The 20,959-nt window shown below is 48.0% G+C and overlaps 8 protein-coding genes across 8 annotated transcripts; 3 read left to right on the forward strand and 5 right to left on the reverse strand.

The window, feature by feature from the left end:
- Positions 1–222: 222 nt before the first annotated feature.
- Positions 223–3,659, reverse strand: I303_108000 (uncharacterized protein; the record flags this gene model as incomplete). Its single annotated transcript, XM_018411251.1, has 7 exons — positions 223–487; positions 565–652; positions 753–801; positions 907–1,097; positions 1,198–3,006; positions 3,092–3,401; positions 3,495–3,659. The coding sequence occupies 7 exons, from the start codon at positions 3,657–3,659 to the stop codon at positions 223–225; spliced, it is 2,877 nt and encodes a 958-aa protein (XP_018259919.1).
- Positions 3,660–4,298: 639 nt separating this feature from the next.
- Positions 4,299–6,262, forward strand: I303_108001 (uncharacterized protein; the record flags this gene model as incomplete). Its single annotated transcript, XM_018411252.1, has 9 exons — positions 4,299–4,322; positions 4,396–4,417; positions 4,493–4,526; positions 4,591–4,681; positions 4,813–5,199; positions 5,336–5,601; positions 5,719–5,834; positions 5,970–6,060; positions 6,175–6,262. 9 exons carry the CDS (start codon positions 4,299–4,301, stop codon positions 6,260–6,262), a joined length of 1,119 nt encoding a protein of 372 aa, XP_018259920.1.
- A 640-nt stretch (positions 6,263–6,902) lies between these two features.
- On the reverse strand, positions 6,903–9,090 carry I303_108002 (uncharacterized protein; the record flags this gene model as incomplete). Its single annotated transcript, XM_018411253.1, has 2 exons — positions 6,903–8,760; positions 8,849–9,090. 2 exons carry the CDS (start codon positions 9,088–9,090, stop codon positions 6,903–6,905), a joined length of 2,100 nt encoding a protein of 699 aa, XP_018259921.1.
- A 790-nt stretch (positions 9,091–9,880) lies between these two features.
- On the forward strand, positions 9,881–11,415 carry I303_108003 (uncharacterized protein; the record flags this gene model as incomplete). Its single annotated transcript, XM_018411254.2, has 4 exons — positions 9,881–10,292; positions 10,371–11,115; positions 11,200–11,238; positions 11,325–11,415. 4 exons carry the CDS (start codon positions 9,881–9,883, stop codon positions 11,413–11,415), a joined length of 1,287 nt encoding a protein of 428 aa, XP_018259922.2.
- Positions 11,416–11,693: 278 nt separating this feature from the next.
- I303_108004 (uncharacterized protein) lies at positions 11,694–13,726 on the reverse strand (the record flags this gene model as incomplete). The annotated part of the gene is made up of 7 exons (XM_065969734.1): positions 11,694–11,878; positions 12,016–12,157; positions 12,272–12,413; positions 12,515–12,618; positions 12,737–13,198; positions 13,293–13,566; positions 13,686–13,726. 7 exons carry the CDS (start codon positions 13,724–13,726, stop codon positions 11,694–11,696), a joined length of 1,350 nt encoding a protein of 449 aa, XP_065825806.1.
- Positions 13,727–14,147: 421 nt separating this feature from the next.
- I303_108005 (uncharacterized protein) lies at positions 14,148–15,675 on the reverse strand (the record flags this gene model as incomplete). Its single annotated transcript, XM_018411256.1, has 5 exons — positions 14,148–14,952; positions 15,053–15,162; positions 15,233–15,300; positions 15,378–15,543; positions 15,661–15,675. The coding sequence occupies 5 exons, from the start codon at positions 15,673–15,675 to the stop codon at positions 14,148–14,150; spliced, it is 1,164 nt and encodes a 387-aa protein (XP_018259924.1).
- Positions 15,676–16,136: 461 nt separating this feature from the next.
- On the reverse strand, positions 16,137–17,853 carry I303_108006 (uncharacterized protein; the record flags this gene model as incomplete). Its single annotated transcript, XM_018411257.1, has 2 exons — positions 16,137–17,312; positions 17,392–17,853. 2 exons carry the CDS (start codon positions 17,851–17,853, stop codon positions 16,137–16,139), a joined length of 1,638 nt encoding a protein of 545 aa, XP_018259925.1.
- Positions 17,854–19,666: 1,813 nt separating this feature from the next.
- On the forward strand, positions 19,667–20,618 carry I303_108007 (uncharacterized protein; the record flags this gene model as incomplete). Its single annotated transcript, XM_018411258.1, has 5 exons — positions 19,667–19,793; positions 19,854–20,064; positions 20,165–20,326; positions 20,392–20,445; positions 20,507–20,618. 5 exons carry the CDS (start codon positions 19,667–19,669, stop codon positions 20,616–20,618), a joined length of 666 nt encoding a protein of 221 aa, XP_018259926.1.
- Positions 20,619–20,959: the final 341 nt, after the last annotated feature.

Consider the following 20,959-nt stretch of genomic DNA (forward strand, 5'->3'; position numbering starts at 1 on the left):
CATCATTGTACATCATGTATGCATTGTTGTTTATTGTATCAAGGTTATATACAAGTGACATTGCGAGATCACGAGACTAATATGGTACAGTTCCGTGCAGTACAACAAGCTCCGATTGCTGGAGGAAGGGAACGAAATGACTTGAATTGATTATATATGACGTGTCCAAATGCCATGTACAGTAAGATGAGAAGGGGAAACGATCCCAAGCTAGATTTAGTATTACTTCCGTCCCGTCCGAATTTCCACAGCTACGTTCAAACACATCAACCCCACATACGCAAAGATCAAACAAGTCGCCCAGCGTCGATCTATCAGGTAATTGTTGAGAGGTACGATGATTGATGTGGAAAGTAAAATGAAGATTAAGCCTGCTGATGAGACCCATAAAGTGGGTGAGAAGTGAACTTGGATCGGTTGATATGATTGTTTCAACAAGATCTGGTATGTGCCCGATCCGCCAACACCAAGGAGGAGATTCAACATCCTAAGCAGATCGTTTGAACCAAAGTGCAGGTGATCAGCTATTGTTATGGAAGATCATTGAATGGATCAGTCGCTCACGGTCCACCGAAACATGCGGCATATGCCATAGCAGGAGCGAATTGAGCAACAGTTACATTCGCCACTAGATCCGCTAGACTGTTGCCCACTGCGAAGAATGCGACAAGAGATCGGACAAAGTCAGCGCACAGTGTATTTCGGTGACGGAGTGTTTGCCTATGAGGAGCGGAAAGGAAGAATCGACTTACTCGTAAGTCCGATTATAGCGTCGCTTAGACCCAATATCTCGCCGACCGTCTGGGAGGAAAAGGAATGTTATCAGCTACACAAGCTAAAACCGAGACGGGGATCCAAAACGCAAGGTCGCCTGAATTTGGATACAGGCTGAAAACTGATACTCACGTCCAAGACGCTGACCACTTCATCGGCGATAGCAGCGATCCATACCATACTACATGTGAATCCGCAGAAACACCTGACCAGTCTCCAGGTGTAGCTCGAACCGTCCGTGGCATAGTATAGAGTAGCCAATGCCGCCAGTATGCCAGCTACGAACGAGGCTAACAATACCCAGTAGAAATACGATTGATCGTCTTTTGAATCCAGTCAAATGCCGAAGCGAAACCAGATCAGCTCAAAACAGCTAAAAATGAAATAATCTATTGAGAGTGAGCTAGGCTGCACTTGACTTACTGAACATGATTGTGATGCAGAACATTGGTCCAAGTACACATTGTGTAGCAGTCAACCATTTATTGAACTCCAGACCCCGCTCTTCGTTTAGCTCTTCATACAGGTCTTCTTCTTCTTCTTTAGTCCCCCCTTCTCCGGTCGGCGTGATATCGTCCAAAGTCAAATCACCAGCTTCCAAGTGCGAATTCAACCTTCGTAGTGATCCATGGGAGATACGTCCGAGGGGTGAATGTAAGGGTGAGAAACCATGATCTACTAAGTGATGCAATTCTTCACCTATCTCAGGGTTCAGTAGCCCGTTCGATTCTTCTTCCATCTCATCTTCCTCTAGATCCCGACCCTCATCTTCCGTCTCGGTCTGGTCTTCGTCTCCCGCTTCGTCGTACCCCGCCTCAGGATCATTTAGACCCTCGTCTTCAGCAGTGGGCAAAGCTATTCCGCCTTCTTCCCTACATCCATCATCTACGACAGGTAACGTCAGAGTCAAAGCTAATATCGCAGGAACGGACGTGATGGCTAATATCATTCCGATCCACGATTTGTGCCTGAAAGACTGTAACGAGGGGAACAGTACCCTAAGTATCATACGTGATTTTCTTCGGACGGCGAAGCGAGATTCGTCCTGCTTGAGGAATTTCAAGGGTGGAGTCTCGATTGGTGGCGAGGTAGCGGTTGGAATGTCAGTGTGCCCTGATGGGTCTACGACTGAGATGGAGGGTACACTAGGCTGAGATAGGTGCACACGCTGCTCGGAGTCGGGAATGATCACTTTCGGTCGAGAGGGTTTAGGTATTGTTGGGGGTACGGTCAATTGACTGGGCGGAGGTATAGACAGTGCCGGAGTGGGGGGATTACCTTCTTGGTCTTCCCATGGATTCGGTTCAGGTGAAGCACCGAGTCCGTTAGGCGTAGCTGTCGATTGTGGTGTCTTGATTTGGGCCGACGGGAAGGGTGAAGAGACACTCCTTGAAGTGGCGTTACTGCTTTCACCCAGATCCGAATGAGTTGAAGCTCGTCTCCTGCCTTTCTTCGAGTCAGTACGCCGTGGTAATGTGCCAGAAGAAGCTATGGCGGAGTTGAAGCCGTACGAAGAGGATCTTCTGTGTCCGACCGTGGAAACACTCCCGAAATAATCGTTGGGCTCCCCGGCCCTCTCGCCAGGTGATCTACCAGGACTATTACTTCGAGAATTAGATTCTTTCCTCAGGGAGTTAACGACATCCCTGAATTCGATTGCACCAAGTAAGGAGAAGTTGGCTCGAGGCGTATCTATAGAGTCGTGGTGATGCAGATGAGCTCGATGAGGGGTATGCGCATTCAGGTAGGATGCTGAAGTGTGGGATCGTATTCTGCCCAAATTCGGTCTGACCGGAGTCATCTCTCCAGGAGTCTGATGAAGGGTATGTTCATCGTCCTCGTCCTCGTTCTCGTCGATATTGAGCGGTTCAGGGACAGGCGATAAATGAGGAGAAGAATACGTTGAGCTTCGTCTACTGCGCTGTGATCCATTCAGAATCGGTGACTTATGATTACTGTGTTTGTGCTGGTATTGATGTTGAGATAGGTGGTCGTGTGAGGCTTTCCGTCTACGTCTTCTAGCCAGCCAATTCCCGCCGACGACGACGCCTACATACGTGACGTAAAGCAGGACCATACTTCCTGCTTCGTAAAGTGATAGGAATCCATCGCGAAGCACTAAAACCAGGAGGCATACTGCTGAAGTGAAGAATAAAACGTCTCGCAGGAACGCATGTCGAGGAACGTGGAATGGCCGGATGAATGCGATTGATCCGACAACGATGGAGACGACTAGTATGACCATGTAAGCTTCGATGTCGATCGTTCATTGCGCTAAGACAGCTGGCAGGAAGGGATATCTGGGAGGTGGACTCACTAAAACTAGCAGCACCAATCAATTCACCAATGGCCAGTCCGACTGTATCATTCTTCATCGCACTGAAAGTACTGAAGACGTCTGGACTCCCATTCCCGAACGCTAGGAAGGTCACACCCGCGGTAGATTCGTTTAGGCCAAGATACGAGGCGATGGTGGACAAATTGGGGCAGAAGAAGTCCGAGGCTGAGATTCCGATGAAGGAGAACAAGAATGCGAGGACGACGAGGAGAAATATGATGTAGAACGGTTTCAAGGCGGGAGGGAGCTGTTCATACCATTCTTGATACGGTAATTCGAGTAAAGATTCCTAAGTGCGATGATGACATCTTGGTCAGCTCACGCTCCATCATATACACCCTGATGAATAGTAGACGAGAAAAGGAGAACGTCAAGAACGTACAGCAGGAGTAGCTTCAGTGATATTCAGTCTTCTCAGTAATTTCTTATGGGGTGGTGGACTTGTCCTGTCCCCTATTATCCTGGTGTTGGTGAGGAGGAAAATATGTAGAGTGACAGAAGCTGTCAAGAGCAGCCATGCTCGCTTGCTCCTCAGCTGAGCAGGCATGATTGCAAGCTCCTACCGTCCTATTTTGTGCTTTAGATTGTTTGAGGGGTTGATAGTCTTCAGGTAGGTGGCGAAGGTGGATCTGATCTAATCTAATGTTGATGAAGTTTCGAAGTCCCGCTGAAGAGAGACATCCTTTGCGGCTGAGTTTGAAATGCGTTTCGTTGTATTCGCGCTCGCAGTCTCAAAATACTTGGTGCCACCAGCGAAGACAGGTGAACGCAGATTGAGGGTGTGGGTGGTTCGGTGGTTCGCTTCATGCATATGGTATGCATGCATGGAATGGTACATTATCTGTTGATAGTTGGTTGGCTGCGGTTATGGGCTATGACTTATGGCTCGTGCCTGGATCTGATGCCCATGTTCATGCTGTAATTAGCCTCAACTACCAAACGTCATTTGTCGTGTTATCATCAACATTGAGAGCAGGCAACTTTCGATAGTTGGCATTCGAAACACAAAAACACGAAACAAGTTGAAGGATAAACTCATCCCTGGAGCGAAGACCAAGCAGACCAGACTCGATCGACAGCTTCCAGCAATAGATATCGCTGAGCGTGTCGGAGCGAAGCCAAGCTTTGAGCAAGACATCCAGTCCAATTCCTCTCTCTGGGACTCTTGGAAGGGCAGAGCTACATCATGGCTACACCAGCTAGGAAGAAGGTGAGTCTCTCTCAGAGACTTCGCGCTCCTTCTCAGAGCTATTCTGGCTTATACATATATACGATGAACATAGGTGCTATTGATGGGGAAATCAGGTAAGAGCAGAACTCATCCTCCTTAATATCCGGCAAAATAGCATGACTGACTGTACGACTGTACATTGCTGACAGGGAGCGGGAAGACGTCTATGCGTTCCGTCATCTTGTAAGTCGAGCCAAAAGCAAACACCCCGAGAGTCTCCATATCAGCTGATCTGGTGGTGGGTCAGCTCAAATTACACAGCAAGAGATACGAGGCGTTTAGGAGCTACGATAGACGTCGAGCAATCCGCCGTAAGATTTCTGGGCGGTTTGGTACTGGTGAGTCCATCAGTTATCCAGATCTGCAAATCTAGATTCCACATTACCCCTCGACAAATCAGGCATCTACGTTTGACTACACGATTTCATGTCGAAGGACAAAATGCTTATACATGTATCTGGATTTTCAGAATTTATGGGATTGCGGAGGTCAAAATGCCTTTGTAGACAACTACTTATCCTCTCAAAAAGACACTATATTCTCCAACGTCGCTGTCCTAATCTACGTCTTCGATATCACCTCTACAGAGTGGGAAGGGGATCTGAGGTATTTCGAAGATATCTTATTCGCTTTGCGGGAGAACTCGCCCGAAGCGGGCGTATGGGTGTTGATCAACAAGATGGATCTGGTGGATAAGGAGGATCCCAAGAGGAAGAAATTTGAAGAGCGCAAAAATGATTTACTCAATGTCGATAACGATGTTAGGAAAACTTTGAAAGACGAAGGGAAGGGCGATAATATCAGAGAGGTGTTAAGGTGTTTCCCGACGAGTATTTGGGATGAATCATTGTACAAGGTGAGTGGGTGAACATGTGCATTCCTTGAGGGTCGGCGCAATCTCACATTGATTCTAACGATTGAACTCCCCGATGACCATTCTTGCCATTGTCGAGTCGGATTGACCAGTGCTGATAAACCTCACGCCGAATCAGGCATGGTCATCGATAATACACACCCTCATACCGAACATATCCCTGATCACCTCCCACTTGACATACCTCCGAGACCTATGTCTGGCCGTCGAAGCAGTCCTATTCGAGGCAGACACCTTCTTGGTAATTGCAAAATCTGGTTCCCCGTTAGATTGCGATCCGAGTGATTTGGACCAAGTGGAGATTGAGAATGGCGCCAAAGAGCTAGATCAACAACGGTTCGAAAAGATCAGTGAGATCGTCAAAGGGTTCAAGAAGACTTGCTCGTGAGTTGCGTGGCGCCTCTCTCACGAGCCCAAATCGCACTCTTTCTGTGGCTGTTTACTAGCGACGCTATCTTGTTTGATCTGTGGCTGACCTGTCTGACCTGCTGAACGCTCTAGACGGAATCACGAGCAATATCATGGGTTCGAAGCGAAATTCGACGAATGCACCATCATTCTCGAGCCTCTGACAAGGAACACTTATATAATGATCATCTCCGTCGATCCTAGAGCAGGTACGTTAATCATCCCTCCAATCGATGTCTGCACTATCTTTTCCTTGTCAAGGTTTTCCCTCTACTCTTGACCTTGGAGGAAGTCGCTGACCTGTGCCAATCCGATCTCAATCTGGCATCTATATCAAATTGCAGAGACCGGCGCATTACTGTATAACGTCCATCAATCTTCTTCGCACATGGCCGAGTTCGCCGCTAAACATACATTGGAGGATCATAAATGCGGGTATGTGCCAATCGTATCCAATTCTCCATCCAAGCCAGTAGATAAACTCTAGTCTGGTCTAGACTAGCCTAGCTCACTGGCTGACCACTGAACATTGAATTGACCCGAACGCAGGATATGCCGTCAGAATAGGGAGTTGAAATACGCTGTTCAAGGCGATGACGACGATTCGATACCTGCATGGGACGATCCTCGGCCATGACTTGAGTATGAATCATGACCATGACGGAGGTATAATTTGAGCTCAACCAAGAATGGGAAATATGGTTCAAAGGTCGAAATTTTCGTCAATGCAGATGCTGCCAATAGACGGATAGACGAGTAGATGGGCAGATGGGCAGATGAGTATCTGTATATTAGTGTATCGCATATCAGATGACAGTGTAAAAACAGTCAATTCAACAATTACATGACGCATGTTCTACGAGATGGAGATGCACACAATCCCAAATGACAAGCTTGTCACAGTCACAGTCACACTCACAATCACTGTCGCAGAATCGCTTTCATCGCAACGCTGCTGTTGCACAACCCCGGAAAGACAAAAGACAATGCGAGACCAAGTGCACTTTGCATCAACCGAAAAGGACAATAGAGTATAGTATAGTATAGTATGTACTGTATAAATTATATATGAATTATATGGATAGATTAGCCTGGTACACGTGATGTCACGAACATAGTGTTCCCGAAATCCGAAGCCCAAAAAACCGACATATCACTCGTCGCTCCTCGTTGCTCTGACTGTTCACACTGTCTGCTACTCACTCATGACGCATGATACACTATGTAGATAGTGTGTTACGTCCCTCCGGATCCATTCGTCTCTCGTTCTACTTTGTTCACTCAAATTCAGCCATCAACCTCTCGAACTCATCTCCGCCCATACCCATACCTTCTATACCTGCATCCGTGAAATTGAAATCCGACATATCAATCTGTCCAAACTCGTTTCCTTGGTCTTGGTCCTGGTCCTGGTCCTGGTCCTGTTCTGGTTGTTGTTGTTGTGCCATTTGTTCAATATCCAGAATCTGAGTCTGACCCGAATTTTGAGCTTGATTTTGATTTTGAATTTGGGTAGGTAGTGATAAATCCGGTTGAAATCCGAAATCAAATGGTTGCTGTTGCGATTGCGATTGCGATTGTGAATTATCAACATTGACACTAAAGTCCGCTTGTTGTTCCTGTTGTTCTTGGGGTTGTGGCTGTTGTGGCTGTTGTACTTGGTCAACTTGTGACACTGCTTGCGTACCTGTGTCACCTGAGGGCTGCACGGCGTTTTCTGCTGTTGATTGAACAGCAGAGGGAGCTGATGCGGCAGTAGAAGTAACAGCGGGCGGTTGAGATACCTGGAGAGCCTGCTGGACAGTCTGTGGAGGTTGATCGAACGATAAGAGTGATGATGATAAGTCTTGATCTTGCTTCTGATTTTGCGGCTGGACCTGATTTGGTGCTTCGACGGAATTGATATTTTGGGCATCATCGACGACAGCTCCTGATTGTGAATTATTGTTGCTACCACTGTTGTCATTGTTGAGATTGCTGTCGTCATTTGAAATGCTGTTCTGAATGCCGTCAGGGAAGATACTATCTAAACCTTCTACCTTATTGGATTCCGTTCCTTGATCCATCTGCGATCCTGAGGCTAGATTGAGGTGCTCAGGTATCGAGGTAGGAGGTTGCTCGTTACTGAACAGGCCAGCTAATGCCGAGAAGTCCATATCGCCTTCCAATCCAGCACTGCCGTTCGACAGAGCTTGGGAAAAGTCAAAATCTATTGGCTGGTCCTGCTGCTGCTGTGCTTGGGGCTGTTGACTTTGGGATTGTTGATCAAGGGAAATTGTTGATTGAGCAGCTTGTGTCTGTTGTGTACCAGTGTCCAAGCCGAGCGAGGCGAAAAGACTGTTCCCATTGCCACCACTGTTTGGTGGATTCTGTTCACCATTGAGGTTGATACCTGGATTCGCAATGAGATTACTGGGGTTATTGTTGTTCGAGCTGATATCGGTGTTCATGTCCATGGACATGCCCATGTCCGGGGCGAGATTGCCGAATGCATTTCCGTTGACCAACGCTTCCAGCTCGTCCAAACCTAATGTCGAATAGTCTATTGCACCATTGCCATTCACATTGACATTGGCGTCTGCGTCCATTGCGACTTGTACTTGGAGTGGAATTGACACTGGTGGAGGCGGTTCGACTAATCCTGTTTGCACAGTCGAGGTCTGGGTCTGCTGGGATTGATCTCCCGAATTGTTGGTAACAGATTTCTGGTTCTCCAGTTTGACCATAACGTCCGCTCCCGTCTGCTGATCAGATGGGATCTGCGACGTCGCGAGTGCATCCAGCCCAGGCTTCTGCTCTACCGGTGTCGTGTTGGTGGTGATGGAAGTACCTTCTTTCTCAGAGTCGGGCGATGCCGGTGAGTCTAGCGGAATATACTTTCCTGCTACATGGATATTCACCGGAGTGGGCAGTTGCGTAGACGTGGGAGGAGTGACATTCGAGGCCAGTCGCATGATGGCAGCTAGAGTCGATGATGGCTTCCCGCTACCAGTATTTGCGGAAGGGGATGCAGGTAATTTGGTGCCTGTTTGGACCATGCACCATTCGATCTGTCTTCGAAGTCCCTCGTACGTCCTCCATGTAGCTTCCAGACGATGCATCATGCTAGACGGCACATTCTGCTGATTCAGTCCTCTGCCATCGGTTCAGTCAGCATTCTGCTCCATGCCGATATACCTTGGCGAGCATGCTCTTGCAAATGGACTGGATACACTTTACTCACAGTCGTTTAGAGAAGGATTGATGTTGGAATATCAGAGCCGACTGGATCAAGACCTCCTTGTAGAGCTTCTCCATCCCGCTCATCTTCTCCGTCAACCATTCTTGACTTGGTGGACCAGTCTGGTGGTTCGACTTCTCACCTGTCTCTGCTCCAGGGGCATTGTCGTTTCTTAGTCGTTTGACATCCCGCTCGTCCGAGTCAGATGCTCGAGGACGTTTTCTACCTTCTGGCGAGGTCGACATGGTGTCGGTGGGTTTACTGCCAGCCTACGCAGAAGACAGGATGAACCAGGCAATGAAGCAAGCTTGGCGAGGATTAGCACATCTCTGCCTGAATTGACAGCCTTACACTGAGCAAAAGCATGCCGTTCTTCATCGTTTCCTTGCACACAGTAACATACAACAAACCTCACTTACTTACCGAGAACGGCAGGAACGTCACGTGATAAGAACTTCGACCCTTCGACGAACTCGGCGAGAGCCGCCGCCATTATTATAACGTGGTCTCTTTCTGGTCTATGCGGGGTAAAAAGCGGGATAACGTAAGAGTCTACGCCAAAAAGTCTTCCCGCATGTTTCGACACCCTGCCACTTCGTCATCAACCCTTACTCGTATAGTTAGTTCTTCATCATCCCGCTGTTGTTGCTCATCGCTTTTCGCTTCATAACTTTGCATATTAGTCGTAATCTTCCCGCTGTTCCGGGGACAACTGGATATCCTACTTACACTGCATCATGCATCTAGGTACATACCATACCTTATTTTACCCGATGTCGGAATGGAATGTTGCCAAAAGAAAAAATAGATCACCCAAGCAAGCAAGCTATGCAAAGAGAAATCTATGTCTACAAATACGTTTGGGTCGCTTCATACGACTTCTTCCCACACTTGTACACTTGCAGACATCCGCACCACTGAACTGTTTTTGAACTGGTTGCTCAACCGTTCATCCAGCTGAGCTGTCCTATCTATTCGACCTCGTCTTAGGATCATCCTTCCCCTGATTACACCTATCCAGCTATTCTGACCAAGATGTCCCGTCGTCGTCAATCGACATCAGAGCTGATGTACCCCTCACGGAAAGTGATGCGCTTCTGCGTCTTATCGATATTCATCATCGCCGGAGTATGGGTCTTCACTATGAAAGCCGACCTGACCCCTCCCACTCATGCTCAAAAGATCCTGAAACGAGGGCTCGCCGATACAGCCAACGGAGAGGAGGTCGACTTGATAGATGATTTCGTTAGTACGTTCCCCAAGATTAGAACCTGGCAAGATACCGGCGTACCCACTCCGTCCGCCAAATACATGAATAGAAACGAGAATCAGCTGGTCATCGGGCACGAGCATGAGGATGAGGACGAACACGAGGTAGAAACTTCGAAGCGAGAGCCATTCGATTGGCCTAGAGCAAGGAAGTTATTCGTCTTTGGGGATTCCTTCTGTAAGTACCTTTTTTTCTCATTCTCGTTGTGAGTCGCCGGAAAGTATCGTTGTTGACCTGTCTGACTGGTTGATGCAGCTACGCGGGATAAAGATTATCGCAAAGACGGAGTTGATGGCGGTCATTTCCAAGAACTTCACGGGAAAGCGACCGATATGAAATGGGCAGATTACCTCTATGCCGTTTTCCACGATTACCACATACTTCAATACTGGAATCTCGCCAAAGTAGGAGCTACAATCCATCATTCCGTCTTACCTCCCGGCCTCGAGTCTTACGGTACCTTCGAAACCCAAATCAACGATTTCCAAGACCTGTTCACTCCTTTACCCGGTCCTCATCAAGTCAACTGGCATTCGAACGACACGCTCTTCATTATCGTATTCGGTATCAACGATAACGGACGCTTAAATCGAGACGATCTCCATGAAGGCGGAACATTGGACGTACCTACTACTACGAAGGCCTTAGTAGATTCCCTGATGGAGCAATCGAAGAGATTACATGGCTTAGGAGCTAGGAATTTCTTATTTATGACGCTCCCACCACTCCATCTTTCTCCGAAATACAAATTACCGAGTCAGGTGGGACACGATATAGTCCGACGAGTCGAGGGGTCGGTGAATCACTTCAATGGCTTCCTCCGCCCTGCAGTCAAGCAGTTCGAGAGGGATATGGGCGATAGTAACGTGATGTTGTTCGACTTGAACAAGTTCTGGAAGTTGTTATTAGAGTACCCGGAGTTGTTCGGGATCACGGATATCTCGAGGTTCAGGATCACGATAGATGGCAGATTACCCAACTTTGGAAGAATGGGCTTAGCGTGAGTCAAGCAAGCAAGCTCTTTTGGAAGAATTCACGCATACTGCCCTTCAAATTCGGAAGCTAATTGCACGCGATCATATAGCTACCACGATAATCAACATGTTAGTTGGTCAAGTGCTGAGTGAGTGATACTTTTCCTCTGACTCTGATCTCGTATAATTGCGCCGCTGTCCAGTCTATATGCTGACTTCATTTCTCCTTACGCAGGCTCATCGCAAGATCGGTCAATGGGCTCTTGATGCGAAACTCGGCATCTTTGCAAATGTCTAACGCCACCCAAACAGAATATACAGCTTAGACGGAGATTAGGTGATTGGTGATTCTTCTATTCAGCAACGGACGATCGTCAGGTATCAAGTAAGCATTCTCAGGTTCCTTTTCATATGCTCAAAAGTGTTGGTTGTAAAACAGTATTGTATGTATCGAATATATTCAATTGTGCCATTCCCTCTTCAATGTTACTCGAAGTCGAATCATTCAGGGAGAGAGTCAAGTGTAATATATTCTTCGAATATCTTAGTGCCCGATATACTCCTTTGCTTTGGCATCTTCGAGGGTGAGTTCCACAAGACTTGTTCAAGCGGAAAATCCCTCCAGTTGACCAGAAACCAGCCTTCCTTCCTTGATGACAGCTAAAAGGTTCTCTTCTGGTCGATCTAGGATAGTTATATCATCCAGAGGATTCTTCGACAGGACGATCATGTCCGCTATCGCGTCTTTAGCAATCACGCCTAATTGCCCTTCGAATCCTAACATCTTGGCTATAAGAGGTGGGGCACCCGAATATGCTGTGAGCAATGGGAGCTCTTGCAGTTCTTGTAAGAAGGCAAGTCATGAATGAAAGGGAAAGCAAAGGAAAAGGAAAGGAATGAAGGGGAATGCATGCAGTATGACTTACCGGCGTTGACGGTCGCTTGACGCAAAATCGCTTCTGAGGGCAAGACGATTGATCGGATCGAGAATTCTTCAGTTTGTAAAGCGTGCATGGAATTTAGCAGGTCTGTGCCGAAACAGATTTGTACTCCTGTCTCATGCGCAAGCTAATGACAAAAACACCACTGATCAGCTTTGGATCGAAGGCAACCAGACTCGCATTGAATACCGAATTGACTGGGTTATACTGAAAATGATGAAGTGCCGCCAGTCTGACTCACCTTGAGCGACTCAAGACCTCTAGTCATGACGTATTTGTTCTTCTCCATACCGGAAGGAGGCAAGACCTTGTCGAAAGGCGGTCGAGTGAACGCTCCGTACGTGGCCAGAGTCGGTGTTAACCATACACCCTTTTCTTTCAGCCTGATCCAACGTCACGATCACGATCATCAGCATGAGCGTATAGATGGTTATATAGTGTGGGGGCGCCTCCCACTTTAACTTCGACTTCGGCATGCACTCACAATTGGGCAGTAGGCTCATCGAGTAGATTACCATGTTCAATCCCTTTCACACCGTTGTCCACTGCATATCGTATAGCGTCGGGGGTATACGCATGGGCGGTACACTGCGTCGGCGGCGGCCAACTTGATTAGCTTCTATTCTACGCCTATTTAAGTGATGCCTTACAAACATCGTGGAACCTAGCAGACGAAGCTAGACTTAAGAGAGAGGTCAGAACTTACAATCAACCTCCCGGAATTCCAAGCTGTACTAGTCGCAGCCCTAACTTCTTCCGGGGTAAATTGTATGCTTTCTATACTATCGTACGGACTGGCAACTCCTCCACCAATCATCAACTTGATAAAGTCGGCTCCCGCCTTGATCTCCTCTCTTACAGCCTTCAACACAGCGGGTACCCCGTCCGCCGTCCTGCCCGAGGAATAAACATGTCCACAACACCCCTCATTCGCACCCGAGATAGAGGGTAAAGAATCCCCATGACCGCCTGTCTGACTTATGACGTATCCGCACTGGATCAATCTTGGCCCAGAGATGACCCCTTCTTCCAATGCATTGGCGATCAGCTTGTTCGCACCTCCAAGATCTCGGATGGTCGTGAACCCCCGAGTGAGCATGGTGCGCAGGACGTATGTCGAGCGTAGGGCAGCTAATTCCCGGGGAACTTGTCTCATTTGAGCGATTGTCTATTTATTTTCAGGTCAGATAATTCAGCCTTTAGATACTCCCTTCACCACTTTCTACGAGCATGTGCGTATCCGTCGCGAGATGAGTACTTACGGGCTCTCCAGGTGTGTGGATGATATGTACATGACAATCAATCAATCCAGGACATATATAATGCCCATCGATGTCGACCACATTACTACTATCTTGCTGGGTCTGGGTATCATCTGAAGTCGGGGAGATAGACAAGATCTTTCCTGCTTCAAGCTTGATCGATTGCAATACTGGTATGATCTTGCCATTGATCACGTCTACGACTTTACAGTTGATCAATGTGATTGGCGCGGAGGGCGATTGGACCCATGGCTTGGGGACGAGGGAGGGAACCCTACAAATCAGAAGAAGATACTTGTCAGCTTAGCCTACATAACTCGCGATACGGTATAGTACAGTTTGTAATCCGTTGTGAAGAAGTGATTTCGAAACCCCAGAAATGCAAAGACTCACACATGGGGATTATAAGTAGGTGGATATGTAGGCTTAGACATTGTACGAGTAAGAGTGAAAGCGAGCTTTGAATACTCCGTACAGTCTCAGCACTGGTAGTGAATCAGCTTAGTATTTAACCTTTGGCCTGGATGGATTTTTAGCCGGGTCATTTGAATACCCGATCATTCACTTGAGTCGCCGAAGCCAGACACAGCATGCAATCAGTGATCCATCGCCATTTTGACGTTCAGTTGCTATTCAAGCAAGCATGATTCAAAGGATAGGCTTGAGGATATCAGCAAGCATCTAACATCCTCACTGATCTAAAAATTCCTCGTAAGCGCGCCGGGGAACGAGAACAGTTTTCACAGATTTGAGATGGTGAGGTCAGGATCGTTGGAGTCCGGGAGAGTTACACTTCCTCTTCCTCATTGATGCGCCGATGATATATGCATATGGGGATTATGCGGCCGGCTTCAGTCATCCAGCCGCCGGTATCCCTGGCCTTCCTTGCGGCTGATCCCGATGCCGATTCTGGTTGTGATTCTGATTCAACACGAAGCTATAGCTCTCCGATCTTTCCCTCCCTTCCGATTCCGATTCTAAGCTAACGCTATTCCTCAGTCCACTTGAGCCCGGACTAGGCGACCTTCTTCTTCCCAAGGCTGTCCCTGCCCTTGTCGTTTTTCCTGTATTCGACTCCACACCTAGTCCAGAATTCGCAGGCTGCGGAGGTGGAGTTTGTTTTCTCGATAATGGTGGTGTTGGCGTAGGTGTATTCCTACTTGACGGTATAGGACTTGGGCTCGGACTTCCATTCCGTCTATTCCCATTCCCACCTTTGATCCCTTTTTTGTGAGATGAGGTGGTCCATGATAACCATTGTGTAGAGTTCAGATTTAATCTGGATTCTTCCTTCTGCTTCTCCTCCCTCCTCCTTTCAAACGCGCTTCTGTACCTCTCGTATCCCTCCCTGAAACCCCGGTCCACCCTGGAGGAGAATATGAGCTCGCCACGGGGGTTCGAGGAAGGAGGTATTGTAGCCATCACATTCGTGGAGTTGCTGACTTTTCTAGCTGTTGGATTGTTTCCGGTGGATCGCCCGCCTAAAAAGGGTCTGGCAGAAGGTGGATTGGGTTGTATAGGCGGAGTAGCAGAAGTTTGAGGAGAGGATGAGCGAAGATGACGAAGATAGGGGATATAAGATAGGAGGGATGGCTTCGCTCGTCTCATGTTGAGATGCATGTTCAAGGGTCGGAGAGCTTTGTTCGAATGATTGATATAGCTATTTGTCGATGACGGGATCAGCTTTTGTGAGTAAAATAAACAGTTCCCGCAAAGATCGTGATTTTAGAGGGGGAGATATATTGGATAGAGAAACATACCTATGAGCATACTTGATTTTCTCCTCGTACATCCCACTCGCAAAGAAAAGCACCAACGTGACCGATACGACCGCCATCGACGCTTGTAAAGCTCTCATTCTTAGGTTGCTCTAATTTACGAGTAATTTCAGCAAGTTGGTGGATGTCAGTGATTCAGTGCTCTTACTAGCCAGAACTCACCTTTGGAGGTGTTATGAATAGCTTGTAGGCCATGAAGATCGCCACAGCAATGAAAGTATATAAGAAGACTGAGATTCGTACGGATTTAGCGCTTTCCTTCTCCTCTCTTTTCTGACGCGAGATCCGCATAGAGATGATAGCTCACCACTGTACCTCTGTCTCCTCTTCTTGAGCATTTCAGCATTACTTTTCAGTCTCTCCTCGAACAAAAGCAGATCACGATAAGTAGCTGTATCTGCTGGTGGATGATACGGAGCTAACGGGTGTGGTCGAGCAGGACTCGCTGTTCCGCTCGAGGACGGAGTGGGGTTCTACAACGCAGATGTATAGCAGTCAGCTTGCAGCTTCTAGCGCTTGCGGCTTCTAGACGTGTGTTAGAGCCTGAAAATCGTATGTTTTGGCAGGTGACTGCTGACCACTCCACTCACATTTCGGACTGACATGGTTATTGGTCCAGTCAGATAATTCTAGTCGTTATTGGGTGAATCCCATATCGATTCAAACGGCTGTGTCGGAGATGTCGCGAGGCCGATGTCTACAATTCAACGGAGGAGTCTCTTGTATGATTGGGTGGATATCCGTACAAGCTACGTGATGTTGTGCTCTGGTATGCAATGCAAGTCGTTCTGATCATGCAGAGAAAGGCAAGTACTCTACATAATCCTCTTCGACCTAGTTAACCTACTTCACCGGTTATTTAAGCATACGTCGAAAACACGTGGCAGATGACGAACCCCCAACAGAGTAAAGAGAGTGGGGAAAATTGGCACAACCCAGATTGAAGATTCAACAGATCATACGATCATACATGCATGAGCTACAAATCTTATCATTCTACAGGAATATATGTGACTTTCAGCTGCACGATCCATGCTACTGTATCAAATGAACATCGGTCAAACTGTCAGTGTGAAGTCTCCGACATCTGCAGGAAATCCATCGCGCTTTTTCCCCTCGTCATCCCTTTACTTCCCTCTTGTAAGACCCCATTGTACTTGTGAACAGCGACTTCCCTCTCATCGTTGGATGAATTGGAATTTGACTTCGAGATGAACGTGTCCAGTCTGAAATCGTCATTCTCCAAGGTCAAGCGCCTGTCTCGTCCCGTACCAGGCTGCGAAGGGATGTTGACCTGAGTTTGAGGGCGCATCGTATCAGGCGACGAGAAAGCCAAGAGGAGATTCGCCGCTTCTTCAGGAGGCATATCCTTCAACTTCTCCTTCGTGTTACTTGGTGGCAATGCCAATGACGGGGGCGAATATCGACCGCTGCCGAGGTTATTGAGGATCCTCATGCTATCTGCTGGAGACGGTTGTTCGAGGTTCAATACGCCACCGAACAATGACATTCCGCTTATTGGAGCGAGGAATGGGGAAGGATCAGACATGTACGATCGAGATGTATCCAGCATCGAGCTTGTTGAGCTGCCAGACGACGATATTGTATTTGATGCGCCGTTCAGGAAGGGTGAAGTCGGTGAAGGAGCGGGAAAAGGGAGGAAGATCGGATTAGAACTTTGTGGTGGTGGGGCGGGTCGTGATACAGGCGGAGGAGGGGTAGGAGAGTTAGAGTGTGTTGCCTGGGCCAACAAGGACGCTACAGACGGTGTGGCTATAGGTGGTGATGGTTGTCGAGACACAATCCGACTGGCTTTAGTCAAGGGTGGCGGAAGATTCGTTTCGGGCTCAGTCTCGTTGGGGTCGGTCTCGCCCAATACTTCATGTTCGGGTCGAGGAGACGGGTAAGGTGATTGTGAGTGAGTAATTGTCTCAGACTTGGCTATGAAATGCGCGTAACTTGGTGGATGTGAGTCTCGGGTGAATCCTTGATGATTAGCAGTATGCTGGTATGGATTTGCCGAACCTTGTGGGATCACGTTGTCCAGTCTGTCGATGTCAGCTTTATACATGCTGTCATCAGCCAGACGTTGCTGATCCTTGTCGTCCGCATCGTCATCTTCGTTTGGGGTCGAGCTACCGTCAAGCGATGGTACGTCGATGCCATGATCGGCTATTATCGATTCGAGGTGGACAATGTGATTCTTCAGATCTTTCATATGCGCTACTGTGCGTTCCAGCACCTGCGAGAGCATAGGAGGTCAACATGTCGTGTTCCAGGATCTCAGGCCAGGAGTCTTCAGCTAGGAAAATTGTGCTCACTTCCAACTTGAATTCCCCAGCCTTGCCTCCATCCTCGGCTAGTCCCGGCACCATTCTCCTCAATTCCCCTAACGCGGCATTGATTTTCTCTCTCCTCCGCCTTTCTATGAGAGAATGATTCGCTTTCCGAAGCGCTTCTCTTGACATCTTGGTTGATTTTTGCGTGCCCGCAGCCGTGGGTGGCTGTTTCCGCTTTCCATTGACGGCTCCGTTGGTGATACCAGTGGAAGATGCCGTTCTCCTCGTAGCGTTAGAAGGTCCAGCGGCGTGTCTCGGGCTATACTCCTCATCATCATCCTCTTGATCTACCGAGAGTGACGAGATACTCGCTGAAGGCGACGATTGCTGCACGTGATGTTGAGCGTTAAAATGCTTGAGTGAGTTGGGGGCAGGACCGGGTGCGATAGGTTGAGGATTTGCTTTTCGTCTTCGATTCTGCGGAATAACTGATGGAGGTGGCATATTGCTGGCAGTCGATGAGGAGCGGGAGTGGGCAGGTGTGCGGTGCTGAGTTTGGCCCGCTGGTGGGAACAGGTACTCGTGAATGTGTGATCTTTGGAGCGTCGAGGTCGAGGAACAAGCTGGATCTGATGGGTGGTCGATCGCAGAAAGCGGATTCATGACCAGAGTCATATCTTGCACGAGATACTTGCGAGATGTGCAGTCGTGTGCTTATACGCAGAATAGCCCAAAGACTTACTCTGTCTCGCTAGCTCCGTTGCGCTGACGAATGTTCGAAATCTGCAAGCCAAACTATGGCTTGTCGCACGAGTGAGGATGGACTGGATCTTGGCTTTACTGATGAACAACGTGCGTTTTGCTTCAAGGTAGCTTGGGCCTTGAATCGGAACCGAATCAAGTGTCGGTTGCGGATCTGTGCGGTTCACCAGTAACGCACGGGCTTTGATAAGATTATTGCGGTGATGGTCAGGCGACCAGAACTCTAGCGGTTTGCGTATTCTTCACCTTGATTGTCGGTGGTGAGGAATTGGTTCGTGCTTCTGGCCCATTTGAAAGATCTTTCGCGCCCATCAATCAGAGTTGGGGCGCAACTTGCTATGGATTACCCTGTCAAAGGATGTCTGAGCAAGCAGATCACGGATCACTCAGGAAAGGTATCACACGACAAGGTGACATGCATGTCCAGTCTCCTGATCTGACATCGTGTGCAGTTGTGCATAGGTATCACACGTGTGAGCAATTCAAGCTCGAATTCTACGAACATGGGTCGTGTGAGAATCAAGTCTGAGGCAGATCAACACGTAAGGAACGCACGTTCGTTCGGACCTGTAGACGAATTCTCGGCGACTGTCTCGTCTCTGCTCATTCTCACCATACTTCGATTGTTGGCTTCAAGATAGCCTCAGTGAATAAAAGATGTGATCATGGGATACCTGAAAGATGTGGTGTATGTATGCAGAGAAATCCATGTATGTGGGAAGATCCAAATTATGATCTGCAAGATCTTAGTTGATCAATCATACTGTAGCGATCGAACGTGGTATCGGCATTTACCGTCACCCTTTTGCTTACCTTCTAAACCGCCGCGAAGACTGAGGCTTGCAATCCACCTTATGCTCTCCTCAAAGAACTCTGAGGCAGATTGTTGTCCTCTCAACTATCTGCGAATACAGCATACAACGCATGTTCGCTCGAATTGATGACTTCTACCACCTTGATTTGGTCGTTGATCCTGACGTCATGTCGATCATCTCACTATGGCCTGCTGCTTCGACGGACATCCATGCATTGACCTACTTCCAGGTCCTCTAGTCATCGCATCATGCCGTCGAGCTCGCTGACAGGGTGATTTCGGACACGAGGATCAAAGAATGAATTCGTCAAGCTGTATTGCGTGGAGCTTCGGTGCGTGAAAATAAGCTCGGAGACATTTGACATCATCCTCGATCGTCCCGAAATGGATTCAGGATAAAATGCCGGAAAGTACTCCGATACTCGTACCGCACCGCCTTCGGACCTGTTCTAACCTCATTTCGATCCATAAGCGATCAATTGACCACACATCCCATCTTGAAAGCTATGCTGGGCTGGCGGTGTCCAAACTCAGTCACATGCATGTTTGTTAAGAGGGCATAGGAGCGGACTCTCTCCTCGGATCAGATCAAAGGATGGTCATGTTGATGGCTTCGTCTGCCCTTCACAAAACTGTATAAATTTCCCTTCTGACCAAGGATAGAAGCTATCTCTTCCACATAACATACGATACTCAACACACTACTTAGCTGTACAGACAAAGCAAAATTCCACGATCACAATGTTCACCAAGATAGCCCTAGTAGCCTCCGCCTTACTACCCATAGCTCTCGGTGCTCCTGCTGTGCTTTCGCATCATCTGGCGAAGAAATCAACTGACCTCAACTGTGTACAATTCCAGTATGGAGGTGAGCGCCTCTGAATACGTCTTATGAGGTGTCCGCATACCAATCTTGATGTCATTGCAGGTCCATTCACTTCGACAGGATTCAACGGATTCATTCACCTCTATTCCAATATCACCCAGTTCGACTCAGACACTCAGACGACAGCATTCAACGAGACTCGACTGGGGACTGCCGAAGATGGTACCATCCAACCGTGTGGTGATTGCAGAACGACAGAGTTGTTCGGGTTTGAGGTCTGTCAAACTAGCGATAGAGATGGATTCAATGGCTTGTAAGTGGTTCATCCCGCTTCCTCGAGGATTCCGGATGAAGGCTGTAAGTTTGCATAAGACCTACTCAACTGACTGGACCTTTTCGCATTTTGTCGTTAGAGGAAACTCACCCCGATCATTCTACGGACACTTGACGTACTACAACGTCGGCGACTTCAAGTGTCTCACAGCTTCGAGCTCGCCTTATATTGGATCGACCTTGAAGCTGGAAGATTGTCAATATGATTACGAGGGCGCTGCTAGCTCCGGACAATACTTCGAGTGAGTCCTGATGATCGCACTGCCATAAATATGGACAAAAGCTGATGATTGTCCGTTCAAATCAGAATGAACGTATCCGACGAAGGATATTACTATGCTTTCTTGGTGGATGAGCAGAAGTAAGTAATCTGAACCAATCCCCTCGCGCTATATAGATTCAGCTGACCGAGCCGCAACCAGCATCTACGGCCCGACCCCGGACCTCAACAACAACGGATCTTTGGTGTTGTATGACCCTATCGGAGCTAATGCTACCTTCACTTTCTTCGGTTTTAAAGCTCAAGAATTTTAAGAGTTATGTGGACTCGAGGCTGGAGATTGGTATTCGAGTACACCAGTGAATGTCTTAGGGCGCATAGACGGACGAATGGACAATCCTCTATATTTCGTATAATTGCGTATGTCAGATGTTCGAATGTAACCTGGCTCTAGTGTCTCCGCATCGATCAGCTCCAAATTCATGCTTGCAGACCTTCTGTAGTATCTATAGCAAATTATGCATACCAATGAAATCGCCCATAATCAGGTCCGAAGCCCGGTTCAAGTTTCCCGAACGTTATTCACTCCGTTAAAAACATGTCCATCCTAACAAGTCTTACCCTCTTCGCGATATCTTCTGTGCACGAGGAAGTC

The sequence above is a fragment of the Kwoniella dejecticola genome, chromosome 10 (genome assembly GCF_000512565.2).
Source record: "Kwoniella dejecticola CBS 10117 chromosome 10, complete sequence".
NCBI lineage: Eukaryota > Fungi > Basidiomycota > Tremellomycetes > Tremellales > Cryptococcaceae > Kwoniella > Kwoniella dejecticola.